Source organism: Protopterus annectens, chromosome 15.part0, assembly GCF_019279795.1.
Source record: "Protopterus annectens isolate FY-2018-M chromosome 15.part0, PAN1.0, whole genome shotgun sequence".
In the NCBI taxonomy this organism is placed as follows: domain Eukaryota; kingdom Metazoa; phylum Chordata; order Ceratodontiformes; family Protopteridae; genus Protopterus; species Protopterus annectens.
This window is the reverse complement of record NC_056749.1, coordinates 269,624,773-269,641,205: the sequence shown is the minus strand read 5'-3', so window position 1 is coordinate 269,641,205 and position 16,433 is coordinate 269,624,773. Positions and strand designations below refer to the sequence as shown.

General features: G+C 44.3%; 1 protein-coding gene across 2 annotated transcripts in view; it reads right to left on the bottom strand.

The window, feature by feature from the left end:
* Window positions 1–16,433, bottom strand: part of PRPS1 (phosphoribosyl pyrophosphate synthetase 1) — a 444,571-nt gene that overhangs the window by 367,502 nt on the left and 60,636 nt on the right. For both annotated transcript variants that reach the window (XM_044057029.1, XM_044057030.1), the window contains exon 2: window positions 5,528–5,711. In XM_044057029.1, coding sequence (XP_043912964.1) covers window positions 5,528–5,711 — 184 coding nt within the window. The remainder of the gene's footprint in view (window positions 1–5,527; window positions 5,712–16,433) is intronic.

Below are 16,433 nucleotides of genomic sequence, written 5' to 3'. Positions count from 1 at the left end.
GGGGGGGGGTCGGAGTCCCCCCCCACACCTTTATATATCTATATCTCAACTCAGATTGGTCTACTGTAGGAAAAGGGACAAATTCCCCTAACCCCACTGTTCACACTCTTGTACAGTTAAGGTTCTGGATAAAAGAAACACTGCTCCATTTCCTTTTTGCCAGTTCCAGGTTACAAGATGAGTATGTAGCCTTGATCACATGCGTTTCACACATTTATGTTGTTGCCTCTAAGCTGGAACCAAACTTTTTACCATACCTGTTCATGGCCCAGCTATCCTTGACTGCAAGCAACTCATTAATGGAAAGAAAGAGCTTACTTTTTTGTAGCAAGTGAAATCACAGGTGGAAGGGGGGGGGGCAGAGAAGGCATCCCCCCACCCAAAGAAATTGTTGAGCATCAGGTCCTTTATAAAATCTATCTTGTTTCTTAGGAGCAGGAGGGCAAGGTTCAGCATCCATGGATGCATTAGTAATATCTAAGAGTCTCCAGGACCGGGAGGGTGGGGCAGAGTTTAGGAGCACCCATGTGCAACAGATAATACCCATTTTGTGCTTCAGTGATCATGCTGTCCTCCCACTTAAAAACACTGAATCATTTTTTTTACTACAGTCACCCAAAAAGAGCTTCGCTAAATTAGAGTGACGACACAGGGTGTCACCAGAAGCCATAATGTAATGGATTTGGGATGAATATGCTAAATCATCATCATACTCCGAAGAAGAATCAGAGTGTCTTCAGAGGGGTAGGAGGATGGACAGCAGCAGGAGCAGCTTGAAAAGTACTAAGAGAGCTTGAAAGACATATTGGCTTTATGAAGTCCCAAGATAATCTTGCCATTCTTCCTGAGGATCCCTTACAGCTCGAAGAAAACTGTTTGGGTCTTCAGCTTTTTCATTGTAGAGACGTCTGTCTGAATAGATCATGGAGGTTCAGAGGCCTTAACAGACTTCTAATTAGGGGAACCAGTTACTTCCTTTCTAACTAAAATTTGAGTAATACCCTTGCATCCCATGGAAATGAAAAGCAGTGGTTCCCTTGTCTTAAGGGGACTTCATCATCCACGGGGGGATGTATCAGTAGGCTGCCTCCAATGGGGTTGTGACAGCTGGGGCAGTGAAAGGAACCAGATAGCCTGAAGACTCAAGCGATGCAGTGGAGATATCCAGGTAGGGCTGGACAGAGTCTCATGCTTGGGCCTCTAGTAATGGCTGGATGTCAGGGTGGAAAGGCTCAGATGAGAATGCCATGTGCAAGCTCTGAGCCTTTGGTTTTCTAAAATCTTTTAAAGATGAGACAGCTGTGGAGCATCTCTGGGATGAAGGACGGCCAAATAACTGTCTTATACTCATCACCTAGGTAAGAAATACACTTTAGGTGGCGATTCCTATGAGGAATTTGCCTTCTGCAGTCCCATTTCCCTCTCTTGGATGACATGGACAACACTCAAAAGTAGCAATTAGAAAAAAAAGTGTTCAAAAGGGTACTTACCTGCCTAATTGGGAGGAAGCTGTACTAGTAGTACATCTTTACAGACAGAAAACTAGGCGAAATTTTGCTTCTGGACCTGGCAGCAACGAAGTTCTGACAATTTGCACTCGTACATTCCTTACATACCTCCCAACTTTGGGCTTAAGTCATACAGTTATACAGCCAGAGAAGGTGCCCAGGCTTTGGAATGCTGGCCAGACATATTGCTATCCTTGGCAGGATATCCCATTTGTCAGTCATATTGCAATAGTGATCACTGCAGGATATACACCTGGCCAGTAAGACCACAAAGTAAAATTAACGTACACAAGAACAAAAAGCATGCAAAATACTTATCAAGCCAATAAACCTAAGACATGCAGTCTGTGCTGGTTTCTATGAAGCTTACCAAATGTGGGAGGCAAGAGATCTGGAGATGAAGTTTAACAGAACACTAGAAGTGGTGGAGCTTGCAATTTTAGGAAAGTTTTAGATGCTAAGCAGACTCAAGTCCCATTGGCTGACGATGGACCTCCTCCTCTCAGGATTTGTGCCTGGGAAAGGCATGCACAGAACTTCCATCTTAAATGACTGAAATGTTTCCCCATTCTCCAAATCAAATATCTCTCACTACATAGCCCAGGGTCTTCCAAGTAAAGGATCACAAGCTCAGTGGGAACCTACCCATTCAGAATTAAATAATGTAAATCAGACCTTTGCATGTTGGAAGTTCATGGAATGGTGAAGTGTAAATCAATGACAGGTAGGCACAGTGTGGTATGGAAGAGACTCAAATTGGATAATTTGTCGACTGATCTACAAATGTAGCAAATTAACCTGGGCATGATATGCATGTTACAGGATTCTAAATGGCAAAGACAGGCTTCAGACCATGAACTTGTAACATCCACCATTTCAAGAGTTCACATGGGACTGAGTTATGGGCCTACTGATTTTGGGCTCCTCTTTTGCATCAACACCATCAAGTGCTTGCCTATGGAGGCAGTCAGGCTGTACACAAGAAACAGTACATGACTCCCACTATTTGCAGTTGGGGCATGTGGCCAGAATCTTGTTCAAGGTACCACTCCAACTAAAGTGACTATCCCCCCCCCCAGGTTTGCAGCATGGATTACATATTTTCTTGTTGCAGCAATTTCAGAGTATGGGCCTTCCCTCGCAGATAAAAATGTATTTTTTTTTTCTTTGGGGGGGGGGGGCTCAGTAAAACTAAGAGGGGGAAAGGGTAAGCACTAAACTATTTCTTTTCCACAATCTCATACCATCAGAGAGCTTTATACTTTAGGCAGTTTTAACCATACCAACAAGTTTCACATTTGAGCAGCATAAACTACATACACTGCTACCTGCTCCCTTGAAAAAAATGATGTTTCTACAAAACCTTCTGATGGGACACATGGCTTTACCACAGTACAGAGATTTTGCTGAATACTTTCTCTGAAAAGATAGACTGAAAACAGTTATGTGCAAGCAACACTAAAACCACCCATGAAGATGAAAGGCTACTACAAAAGTAACCTGCATTCCAAAAAGATTGCTAGATCAGTCCTTTTAGCATGCCCAGTTTCAGGTTTCATTGGCATTAGTTTGGGGGTCTCTCTCCAGCTCTTCAGCCTCTACTGGTCAAAGCACTATTTCAAATCTTTGCCTTCTGATGCATGTAGAGACAAACCCCAGGGGGGCAAGAAGCAGGTCAGCTTTTTGTTCTCCTGCTACATAACCTGTGGTGGAAGGGGGTAATTAGGTCACTAACAGACCCCCAAGCTTCTTCCACTCACTTGTACAACCATTTCACACCAAACATTAAACAAATTGAAAAAAAAAAAAACTGCACACCAAAAACATCATGCAGTATTTAGTGCTGCAACACACATTACCATGTACACTTGACTCTGGGCTGCATACCACCCAGATTTTAAACTGTGGCAAAACCAGTCTTTGGGTTACTGTCCATTTTCCTGGTTTTCTTAAACAGAGAATAAACTTCAATTCAATTCCCCCACTCCAATCCATCATACTAAACAGTGTCAGCTTTTAAACAAAATTTAATCACTTCAACATCTTAAATTCACATCACAATCAAATACACAACCCAAAAATACAAATGTTAAACAATGAAAGCCACGAACATCAGCTACCACAATCAATAAACCTCGATAACCTTAAAACACAAACACTTGGTTTAACAGAGGGCAAGATTTCCTGGATTAGTCTTTACTTCTGCAACTTTTGAAAGTTATTTTATGCAAGTGCAGAAAAAGGGCAAACTCCAAGAGAATAAAAGTATAAAGACAAAAACTCATCTTCCTTATATTTTACACCAGACAAAAGACCAGCAAACCTCACATTTAAAGATAAAAATCATTGCACTGAAAGTAAAACACACACTGAAAACTCAACATTGACAGTAGTGGCTTTTGTTGCAACTGAAGTACATGGACATTACGGATATCTCAGCATTTCACATTAAATTTGCTTTCAATCTGATGCATTTATCCTAGTCAGCCTGCAGTCTCGGGAAAACAGTATGATCCCTTGAGATAGTTTGTATGATAGGAGACAACATAAACCTTTACTATTCAGCTGAAGTGCTACAAAAAACCCTACCAATACTGAAGAACACAAAGTGAACTTGCCAGCAGAACAATTTAATCTTCAAGGAGGTAGGATGGGGACAAAAAAGACCACCAAAAGGTCTGCTGGTTGCACAACACTTTCAGTTATACAACATGTTCAAATATTTCAAAACGCTCCAAATGTGAAAATGGGAATAAGTTTTGAAACTTATCAAAAATCAATGCTCTGAAGGTACATCCACAAAAGTGCACTATTTCTTTCATGAGGAAAGTAACTGTCACAAACATTAGTCCCCCCCCCACCACCCAGAGAGGGCTCTTAAAACAGGCAATGAATTTGAAGCTCAAAACGAATCAGAGCTAGCACAAAGTGTGGTTTAGCAATATTTAACACACAAAAACATATAGTAACATGGGTGAAGGGAAAGACATTCCAAACCAAACCGGTTTCAGCTTAATAGCCTTCTTCAGTGTCGGTCTTCCACTGAAGAAGGCTATTAAGCCAAAACCAGTGTGGTTTGGGGGTTGGGACGTCTTTTTCCCCCTTCACCCATGTTACTATATGTTTTTGTGTATTAAATATTGCTAAACCTCACTTTGTCCTGGCTCTGATTAGCTTTGAATTTGGTTTTTGACTATAGAGCCTCTGCACTTGGCATACGTGCGGGTTGGAGTGAATGAATATGAAGCCTCCACACCACTAGCTTAGTGTCTCACCCCCACCCCCAGAGGTGTGTGTATGTATATATATATATATATATATATATATATATATATATATATATATATATATATATATATATATATATATAGAGGAGTGGAAAGAGCAGAAGCAATGAAAAATGAGTCTACCAAATCAAGCTACAAGTACTCCCTTGTCTTTTAATCAAAGACTAGCGGACACCAAAATCATCAGCTTCATCTCCACATCAAGTGATTTGCCAAGGACTATGTACATTGTGGCATTTTGACGTAATGGATTTTCTTGCTTGCCTTTTTTTATATGTATATTTTTTTCAAATAAAGCTTTGTAAACTTATTAAAATCACAGCCCCCCCCCAAAAAAAAATTAGCCTATCCTGTTGTGACATTACTATAGGTTAATGTCTGGTACAGCCACAGACTTTAAATGGGGTACCTTTGCACATGCACAGTGGTGCACCCATTAAAGTCTGGATGCAGCAGACACTTTAATATGCCTATGTCACAGAGGTAATAAGCTCCCAGTTTTTCCTCAGTAATGTCAGAGCAAGGAATCTGCATATTTAACATCTAAAATTTTAAACGTGACAAAAAGGTTCACCGATGGGGGAAGTACTGTTTGGGAGTTTATGCACTGCATGCTGTGGTGCAAAGGTAAGTTTCAGAAGGTCAGCAAATCACTTTAATGTCACTGCCATACTGCAACCACACAAGCATGAAGGATTTATGGATTGGGTACAGAATTAGTTTTTATAATACCTTATCCTTTTTGTCCTGCCTGGCGTAGGGAAAGCATGGGATGACTGCCGTAACTCGGGATGCAGAAGCAATTTTGCATGCATTAATCATGATGAGAAGTTCCATAAGATTGTCATTAATTTCTCCACAACCACTCTGCACGATGTAAACATCCTCTCCACGAACACTCTCTCCGATCTCAACACTGGAGGGTAGAAAAAGCACAAATGTTAGTCACACTGAATTTTTATGGCAGTCCACTGCTAAATCACTTCATCATCATTCTCTTGCAAAGTGACTGCTTTAGAGAGAGAGAAGCCTCTAAAAATCATGCCCCCCCCAAACAGGGCTATCAACTAGACCTTGCTGTAAAAGGCTGAACATTCAGTACAGTATCATGCTTGAAAACCAAGAAATGCACGCTGAGAACCCCCCCGCCCAGAACACTTACTACATCGACTCCATACAAGACAGCTCACAAAACCAACTACGAGAATAAGTGGACACTACAACATGGAACAATCAAATCAGCAAGTGCACAACTTGAACAAAGCATCACAAATTCATGAGAAACAAGTGCAACAAAACATGGCAGAAAGAGTTATTTGCCCATTTTTTAGCTTGGGAGCATAACCCCACAATGTCTATTGCAGTATGGATCCTCAGGATGTGCAAACAAGCACACAACAGCATACACACACCCCTACATGAGTGAATGCGTGATTATGCACTTAATTATGTATGCTTGCACAAAAAAAAAAAAAAAAAATTTTGCTTTAAACTTCACAGCAATGAACACAGAATCAGTATTTTTAAATACTCTATAAGTATGTAATTAAACCCTCTACTGTAACATCCTGCCTGGCAATGCAACACTTGACAACCATCAAGCCATGGCAACACCTCATGAGTGCATACCCTGAGACTGCAGTCTTGGTGGCCTGTTGCCACTGGGTTTGGACTGAGAATGCCTGGGAGGAACTGGAAAGGACCAGTTTTTAGAAGGCCAATGCCTACTGAGTCTAGCTGGCTGCACCTGCAAGAAATCTTTTAACAGTTTGCATAGATTTAGCTTTTTCCTCCATCTTTTTAAGAACTACCTCTGGTTTTGTGCCCAACAACCTTTCCTGGTTTAATGGAGTATCTAGTAATTTTGCTTTGACATGGCCTGGCAAGATTTGCTCCTTCAGCCAAAAATGCCTTCTCAGTACAGACCCAGTGACAGCAGCCCTGCAAGATGCTTCTAAGGAATCAAAACCACACTGCAAAGTAAGTTTACCAACTTGGCTTGCAGAATGCATTAACTGTTGTAAATCTTTATTTTCTGTACAATCTGGAAGCAACAACATTTTTTTGTTTAATTAGTTCCATATTATGCTGCTGGTACTACAACATGTGAAACTGGCAAATCAAAGCCCTGATGGCAAGAGTTGCTGAGGTATATACCTTCTTACCCCATCCGTCTAAAGCTCTAGAACCCCTGTCCGAAGGGGTAGGGTTTTTGGCTGTAGTAGCCTTAATGCGTTTAGGTCCCTGGGAAATGGTCTCTGGATCAGCAGTGGAATTCTTAGAGAGAATTTTAAGAGTCAGGTACTCAGTAGTACCCGTCAGGCTTTCTAGGAGCTGGCAGTAAAGTATCAGGAGCAAGACTGGATTCCATGAAGACATCTACAATGTCCAGAACAGGGGGGTATAGCTAGAGGCCTGTGCTGAGGCAAGTCTAAAAATTCTCCAAGTCTCTTTTTGGACTGAGTGCAGTCCTGGCATTCCCAGTGGAAATGCTCTCAAAGTATGCAAGGTTTCACCAAAAGAAAAGTCCTCTGGAGGGGAGGCAGAGGGAATGGAATCTTCTACATCTGAATCCTCAGATAGATAAGGGTATGTGTCCTGGTAATCAGAAGGATCAGAGTCAGAGTCGTCGGACTCAGTCTATAGAATCAGAAGGAAAATCAATTTTGTCTTTTAGAGGGGGGAAGGCTGGCTTCCCCTAATTAAAGTTTTAAGGTCTTTAGCCATTCTAAGCATTTATTTCTGTGGCAAGGGAGCTTCAGCATGTGCTTTGGTCATTGGTTTTCTAGGCGTAGTGTAAACTCTGGGCCTGAGAAACTATTTTTTAGTCAAAAACGAAGCAGTAGGTTTAATGCGAACATCGGAAGGTCGGAATACACCCTCAGAAGCTGGTGCCTGCACAGCGGCTCCGGACCCATCCAAGGTACAGACATCCGCAGGTTCCATAGTCGAAGAAGCATCTCGTGGCATACTAGACTCCGAATGGGTATCGGAGGCCTGCGAATCTGTAGAAGAGGGTTATCATATCAGGGGCTGCTAAAGCACCAGAGTACCGGCGAACTGGTGACTAGCTTAACGGAAGCATCGTCGGCAGTTTTGAACCTATGCGGTCTGTCTTTATCCTTACTTTTTTTTTTTAGAAGATAGGCAGTCTGATGGCTTATGGAAACCATTTCAGGAAACTGAGCACAAAAGCGAAAGAATTTAGTGACAAAGATAGCCCGATGACGAATAGTTTGGGCGTTAAACAAGGCACAAAACAGACAGAGTAACGTTGTGGTCTGGGCCTAAACAGATGATGCAGTAAGAATAAAAATCTCCGAGTTATTTGCTTTCCACATGCAAGACAATTGTTAACTTTTTCTGACATTGGTTAGAGCAAGAAAAAAAGGATCCCCAATGGAGTACTTTGCTTTAGAAGACTTTAGGTTCCTTTTTTTTTTTTTTTTTTTTTTTAAATAAGTGTTCCCCTCTTGCCATCAGAAGGCAGGAATTGTTTGTTCCGTTTCTTAGGCATGAAAGAGGACCTCTGAGATGTATGGGCAGGGGGGGGGGATTTCAGAAAACCCCTGAATCAAATTTCCCCCTCTCACCAAATTGTTTAAAGATCATAGTATTAGAGCCATGGTGGTGCAGCGGTTAGCATGGTCGCCTCACAGCAAGAGGTTCTCCGGTTCGATCCTTGGCTGGGGTGCCTTCTGTGCTGAGTCTGCATGTCCTCCCTGTGGTAGTGTGGGTTTCCTCCGGGTGCTCTGGTTCCCTCCCACATCCCATGGTGGTGCAGCGGTTAGCATGGTCACCTCACAGCAAGAGGTTCTCCGGTTCGATCCTTGGCTGGGGTGCCTTCTGTGCCGAGTCTGCATGTCCTCCCTGTGGTAGTGTGGGTTTCCTCCGGGTGCTCTGGTTTCCTCCCACATCCCAAAGACATGCTGTAGGTGGATTGGACACTCTAAATTGGCCCTAGTCATGAGTGCGTGCGTGTGTGTGCCTTCTGTGGAAGGTTGGGCCCGGGTTGGCAACTCAACACCGTAAAACTCCACTGCCAATCATGAGCGGACAAATGATCCCCTGTGGCGACCCCTAACTGGGAAAAGCCGAAAAAAGTAGTATTAAAAGGGCCAAATAAAATCTCCCTGTATAAAGGGAAATTTTAAATTTCAGACTTTCCTCCTTAGAAATGTTTTTGTTATGCACCCAAGCATACAACCTAAAAACATAGTAGTAGAAACAGATGTCCAAGACACTATATCTACACAATCATACACGTTTCCCAAAGCATGTTTAGATCTTGCGACATGATTGAAATAATGAAAGTGAGACCGGCACTACCTTCAGGAGAAAGGGTGGCTGGCAGGTAACTGAAACCAACTATAAGAAAGGAGAAACTTATGACACACAGAATTCTGAACCATCAATCCCATACATGAAGTGGGGAAAAAAAAATCTTACCATATTTGTCCAAATATTTTACCTCTATGTATATGGAGGGAGGGCTGGATGATCCCTCATGCTTGTCACTTGCTGGAATGGGTGTCAAGGTAGATGCAAGGAGAGAAAAAAAAGATGTTATGTACTTACCATAACGTTCCATGTGAGTTGTACATCTCGCCTTTTTGTTCTTACAAACGGGTACGGAGCCAATCCCTCGGCTCAGAGTCGGCCGCTTTCTAAGCTCAGACTCTCAGAGAAGCTCGAGACCTAGTGGATATCCCATGATTCCCTGCTGTAACTCCCCAGATCTAGCAAGCTGCAATGCAGGAAACCAAGGAACGGTACCAACCCCCCTGAATCGTGAATTCCAGAAAACAGGAATAGAGTAAGGAGGCAACCTGCCCAAGGATAGGCTGATCTAAAAATGACCAAAAACTGACCTCCCTGCTAAGGCAACCATCACTCTCCACGGAGGGGGACGGAGGGAGGGAATGTAAGAACAAAAAGGTGAGATGTACAACTCACATGGAACGTTATGGTAAGTACATAACTTCTTTATGTGAAGTTGTACTATCTCGCCATTTTGTTCTTACAAACAGGTAGCATTCCAAGCACCCTAATCCTGGGTGGCTCACAGGAGAACATTCCTGAGCACAGTGGAACCAAAGGAGGCCCTGTCCCTGGAAGCCCTGTCCACTTTAGTGAGTGATGAACGTGTGAAGCTTAGACCATGTGGCAGCTGCACAGATAACATCTAAAGGCAAACTGGCAGCATACGCCAAGGATGTAGACACCGCCCGGGTAGAATGGGCTTTAACATCAGAGGACAATGACAGATCGGTAGACGCGTAAACAAATTTGATACAGTTAGCCAGCCATCTGGATAAAGTGGTTTTTGAAACTGCATGTCCCTTCCTGTTATCAGCGAACGAAAAACAGCTGTTCAGTCAGTCTGAAATCCTTAGTACGGTCAAGGTAGAACCTTAGCTGCCGGTGCAAGTCAAGCTTATGCAACATATATTCTAGTTTGTTGGTGTGATGTCTGAAGAAGGTAGTAAGTTCGATGGATTGATTTAGGTTGCTCTCTGGAGCACACTTTGGGAAGGAAAGTGGGGTTAGTTCTAAGAGAAACTCTGTCTGGGTGAAAGATTAAATATGGCTGTCTGGAGGACAATGCCTGCAGTTCAGACACTCTACGTGCGGAAGTAATGGCTACCAAGAAAATAGTCTTCCAAGAAAGGAATTTCAGATGGTATGAAGAGGCTGGTTCGAATGGGGAAAGCATCAATTGTGATACGAGATTTAAATTCCAGGGAGAAACAGGGTGTCTAACCGGTGGTCTGAGGTGATGGGTCCCTTTTAGAAACGCTTTACAAAGCCTATGCGCCATAATGTTAGCTCCATCACATCCTACATGAAAGTTTTGAGATAGCAGCCAACTGTACTCTTATGGTGGCAGCTGCTGAGCCCTTATTGAACAATGAGGATAAAAACTCCAGAATGATATGAAGTGGTGCCACAAATGGATCAATGTTGCAGCGAACAACCCAATGTACGAATAGTTTCCACTTACTATTGTATAATTTCCTGGTAGACAGTTTGTGAGAAGAAACTATGATATGCTGGACGGCAGGGGACAAATCAGTAGACCTGGCTAAAGTGGGAATTGGAGCAGCCAAGCTGTCAGATTTAGGGAGAGAAGGGAAGGATGAAGAACTCCCGACGAATGGGTCAGCAGGTCCGGCACTGGGTCCAGGATCCACGGTTCTTCCAGTTGATATTTCCGTAGAAAGGGGAACCAAATTTGCAGAGGCCACGACGGGGCCATCAATATAACTGTCCTTCCTAGACTTTTGGCTTTCTGAATAAATCTGGGAATTAAGGGGATCGGTGGAAAGGCATATAGGAGACCCGGGGGCCAATCATACACGAGTGCATCCCTTGGTTTGTTCCCCGGTGGGGGATAAAGGGCAAAGTAGTTACTGCATTTGGCATTCATTGTGGAAGCAAACAGGTCGCAGCAAGGCCGGCCCCATCGGAGGAAGATCTCTTCCGCCACACTCGAGGCAGCAGCATAGCCCTGCTTAAACTGTCGGCTATCACGTTGGAAGATCCTGGGATGTGCATTGCTATCAGAAAGCGTCCAGTGGATACAGCCCACTGCCATATTCTCAGGGCCTCGCGGCATAGGGGATAGGACTTGGTTCCCCCTTGTTTGTTGATGTTCCAGACTACAGACATGTCTGTCTGGATAGCAATCGTACCTAGAGGAGAGTTGTGAAAGTGCTGCAATGCTAGGAACACTGCTCTCAGCTCCAGGACATTGATATGCAAATGTGTCTCCATAACCGACCAAGTGCCTTGGATAATCGTTCCCTGAAAAAGCCCCCCCCCCAACCCTATCAGGGAAGCATCCATGGTCACTGTGGCTACGGGTTGGGGAAGAACAAAGGGACTACAGATTGTCACTTGGTCGCTGATTAACCACCAAGTGAGATCTTTCTTGCAAAGAGTTGTCAATCGAATCTCGTATGATAAGGGTAGACTCTGGTAGGACCATTGAGCGAAAAGTAGCCATTGTAATATCCGCATGTGCATTAAGCCTAAGGGAACTGCTATCAAGGCCGCCGCCATTGTGCCCAAAAGTTGTAGTATCTGTGACGCCGGTGCTTTGTCGAGAACTAGGGGGCGGGATAACTGATCCCTCAGTGAGAATTCTGGATTGAGGCAACTTGATTTTTTCGTTGACTGTGTCTATTTCTGCTCCTAAGAAGGTAATATGCTGCGAGGGCAATAATGCAGATTTCTCGAAATTTAGAGCGATACCTAAACGAGAACAAAGATGTATTAAGTAGTCTCTTGTCCGCAGAAGTTGATACTTGGTGGTGGCGGTATGGAGCCAGTCGTCCAGATACGGAAACACTCTGAATCCTAGTAGTCTCAGATGATGCATTTGGTGAACACCCTGGGGGCTGTGGGGAGACCAAAGGGCAGGGCTCTGAATTGGTAATGACTGGCTCCCAGCCGAAAACGCAGATGATCTCTGGATGCTCTGTCCATTTTGATATGGTAGTATGCATCCTTGAGATCTATAGAGCACATCCACTCCCCCTTTGACAAAAAAGGGAGGATTGATTGCAGCGTGACCATCCGGAACTTCTCCTTTACAAAGGCGTTGAGCCTGCTGAGGTCTAGAATGGGCCTCCAGTCCCCAGTCTTCTTTGGCACTAAAAAGAACCTTGAGTAAGTTCCGAATTTTCTTTGGTCTGCCGGGACTGGCTGGATGGACTCTTGTCTAGAAGATTTTGAATCTCTATCTCTGCTAGTTTTCTCAGACTGGGTGGAATGTCTGGACTTTTTGCAAATACAGGGGGATTTCTTATAAAGGGAATGTGGTAGCCTCTGGTAATGATGCTTTTCACCCAGGAATCCGTTTAGCCAGGCATTTGGGTGTAAAGCTAAGCGACCCCAGACTGTCTCCAGAGTACAACAGCCGGGCTTCCCTTCAGGAACGCTGATAGGGTTTGCCAGAGAACTGCTCCCAGTCACCCTGGTTTTGCGGACCACCTCTGCCGATTGGACGGCGTCTTCCATTTTGACCTCTTCCTCTGCCACTGGAGGAGGTATCTGTAGGTGTGTTTTGGAAAGCTTCCTGAGGTTTCTGGAACCACATTTTCCCACTTCGTTGCCCTTTGGGGTACGGTCTGGTTGGAGTGGAAAAACGGACTCAGACGGCAGATAGAGTCTTTCCTTCTTGCTCACACCTCATAAGCATCTCCTTAACTTTTGGACCGAACAAGGCCGATCCGTCAAAGGGGGTGTTCACAAATGAAGACTTAAAGGCTTCCGCGAAGGAGCACAGGCGCATCCAGGATTGTGTAAGAGCTATCGCTGAACCCGCCGCTCTACTCGAACCTTCGGCAGCATACGAAATGAGCCGCATGGATGAGTGGACTATGGAATTTAGGGTGTTGAGTTGTGCATTCACCTCGTCAGAGATTGCATCAGCTACATTACCCTGGAGAGCGTCTCCTAGTTCTTTGAGGAGATCTCGTTAAGACGTGTGAAATGAGTTGGGTAGTTTAGCGATCTCATGGAAAATGTCGCCGAACTGAAAATGCATTTTCCATATCTGTCCATAGTCCTGGAATCTTTATTAGGAGGATGGACAGTAGAAGAAGACTCCGACATCTCTTTCTTAGTGGCCGCAGCCACCACCATAGTATCTACCAGAACTCCTTTTGTCAAGGAGGACTTGTCTGATGGTGCAGTAATGAACTTATTAGGCCTCCGAGGGACTGGTTCCATGGTGTCAGGAGACTCTCACGCCCTTCGAGCAACTAGTTCCATTAGTTCATCGAAGGGCGGAGTAACCCAAGAGGTGGATGGTTGAGATCCAAAGGCCTTCAGGAGAACAGACTCATCCTCAGTAGGGGCAAGGGACTGCCAATCCCCTCTCTGTTTCAGGATTTCTAGAATGTCTGAAAATTAGACCTCTTCAGAGGGGGACCGTGGGGACCCTTCCGATTCCTCCAAGTCGGTATCGGATGTAAGAGATTCCTGAGGGGAATCTAAGTGCCTCCTCTTGCACAGTTTCTTCCTAGGCACTTCCTTCCAGTGGGAGCCTCCGGAGAAGTATCTAGGGAGGAGGGGTCACCCGAAGGGGATTCCTGAGGCCCTGGATCTCGACGCTTAGAAGGGATCTGAGGAGAACAGGTAGAACGAGGCCCTTTGGGAAGAGAAAGACAGATCTGAGGAAGTAGTGGTCTTAGCAGACAAGACCTTCCTCATGGCATCGAAGGCACCAGAATCCCGATTCGAAGAATCGACTGGCTCCGAAGAGATCAGTCGATCGCTCCGAACAGAGACCCCACGCTCCAAACCAGAGGACGGGGCCGAGGACATCTGCGCCGAAGCACTGAGCAGTAGAGTCGGAACCGAAGTGTCGGTTCGACTCATGACCAGAGTCGACGAGTGACTGTCGGTCCCGAGGTTCTTCCGTCAGTACCGAAGAAACCAAGGTTGATGGAGCCGAGGGAAGAGGATCGAACTTCGGCTCCACGCATCGGTTCCGTCAGCCCCGGCTCCGAAGATTCGATGGGTTTCGGAGGAGGAGGAGGAATGGAGGAAACAAGGGGCAAATTCGGCTCCGAAGTCACTTGACTAAGCAGACAACATTTTGGCAAGGGCTGGGTTCTCCAATGACCTTTTCACCACTCGATCCAGATCCACATCAGATAATTTGGAGGAGTGTGAAGAGTGATGGGTCGAAGGAGCCAAAGAATGCACTGACTGGAGGATAGGTGATTGGGGTGCATCGAAAATCGGCTCCACCACCAGAGATCGAACAGGCAGATTGATACTCTGTCCAGAGGTCTGTGGAACAGATATTCGAATCACGCCAGAGGTACTCAGAGCCGGAGACTTAGGCTCCGAAGATCCTCTAGAAGACTTAGACCCCTTCGACGTCTTAGAAGAGAGGTCAGCTTTTTCAAGAGCGGCCTGAAAATCCGGTTTTAGAAGCCCTCTATCTACCAACTTCCTTCTTTCTAGCAGAACTCTAGCACTGAAGGAGTGGCAGATAGAGCAGACTTCTTGCAAATGTACAGAGCCAAGACAATACACACATTGTCAGTAACAAACATCTTCTGTCCACAACCACATCTCTTTAAACCTGACTTTTGTTTTTCGGACATACTAAAGTCCAACAAAAAACACAACAAAAAAGCTTAAGTATTCTACTATAATTATACATTATAAAGCTTAAACTACTAGAAAAAACACTCCACAGAACACTTGACATGTATATAATAATATATTGACAGAGCCCAGTCAACTTCTAAGGAGAAAAAAACCCTTCAACCACTAAATTACTATAAAAAAAATCTACTCTACCAAAACTAACTAATTTAAGACTATCAAAGAAATTTTTAAGAAAGAAAAGTTTTCACTCTTGAGAGCTTGCGATCATTGCAGCGGCAAACTAGATCTAGGGAGTTACAGCAGGGAATCATGGGATATCCACTAGGTCTCGAGCTTCTCTGAGAGTCTGAGCTTGGAAAGCGGCTGACTGAGCAGAGGGATCGGCTCATTTTTAAGAAAGAAAAGTTTTCACTCTTGAGAGCTTGCGATCATTGCAGCGGCAAACTAGATCTAGGGAGTTACAGCAGGGAATCATGGGATATCCACTAGGTCTCGAGCTTCTCTGAGAGTCTGAGCTTGGAAAGCGGCTGACTGAGCAGAGGGATCGGCTCCGAACCCGTTTGTAAGAACAAAACGGCGAGATAATACAACTTCACATAAAGTGCTTACTGGTTTGAGAAACATTGCTAGCACCGTTTATTGGGGACTTAAGTTTGTGAATACGAGTTGAAGACAATTGTCATTTTTCCTCTAGTGACAGTGTTAGAGGTGGTAAACAACAAGACAACATTCAATTCAGGGGAAGCAACCATTTGTTCCCCTAAAAATTTAATTCATCCTGGCAATAAAATGACAAAGAATTCTTCAGAGGAGGAAAATATGAAGACAAGGAATAATTATCCACAGAGATCTGGGCTACAGAAAAGTACAGTTTTGTACCTACCATAAATGTAGATGTCCAATAGGTATGCATCTGCAGTCATAACATATGGGTTGTCCTGCCTCGGGCAGCCCTTCGGTCGGATTCCAAAGTCTGGGTCTGGCCTCGGCTGATGTCACACTTCACCCGACGTCATAGCTCCTGGGGTATAAAGGCATCAGCCGACGCCATTTTCCTCAGTGTTTCTTGCCCCAGATGCCAGGTGTCCTCTAGGAAGGCTAAATTTGGATAAATGTAGAAAATTCCAAACAGTAGAAAGCAAAAAAAAAATATATATATATATATATATATATATATATATATATATATATATATATATACACACACACACACACACACACACACACACACACACACACACACACACACACACACACACACACACACACAAGGAATACCACAGAGGGGAAGGAGGGTGGGTAATCCTGACTGCAGATGCATACCTATCGGACATCTACATTTATGGTAGGTACAAAACTGTACTATGTCCTTCAAGGATGCATCTGCAGTCATAACATATGGGTAGAATACCATAGCCAAACTGGGGGAGGAGGCACTAAGATAATGATGGTGTAGTTAAGATCCCTTGCAAAACAGCAGTTGCAAAACCTGCTCGGGATCTGG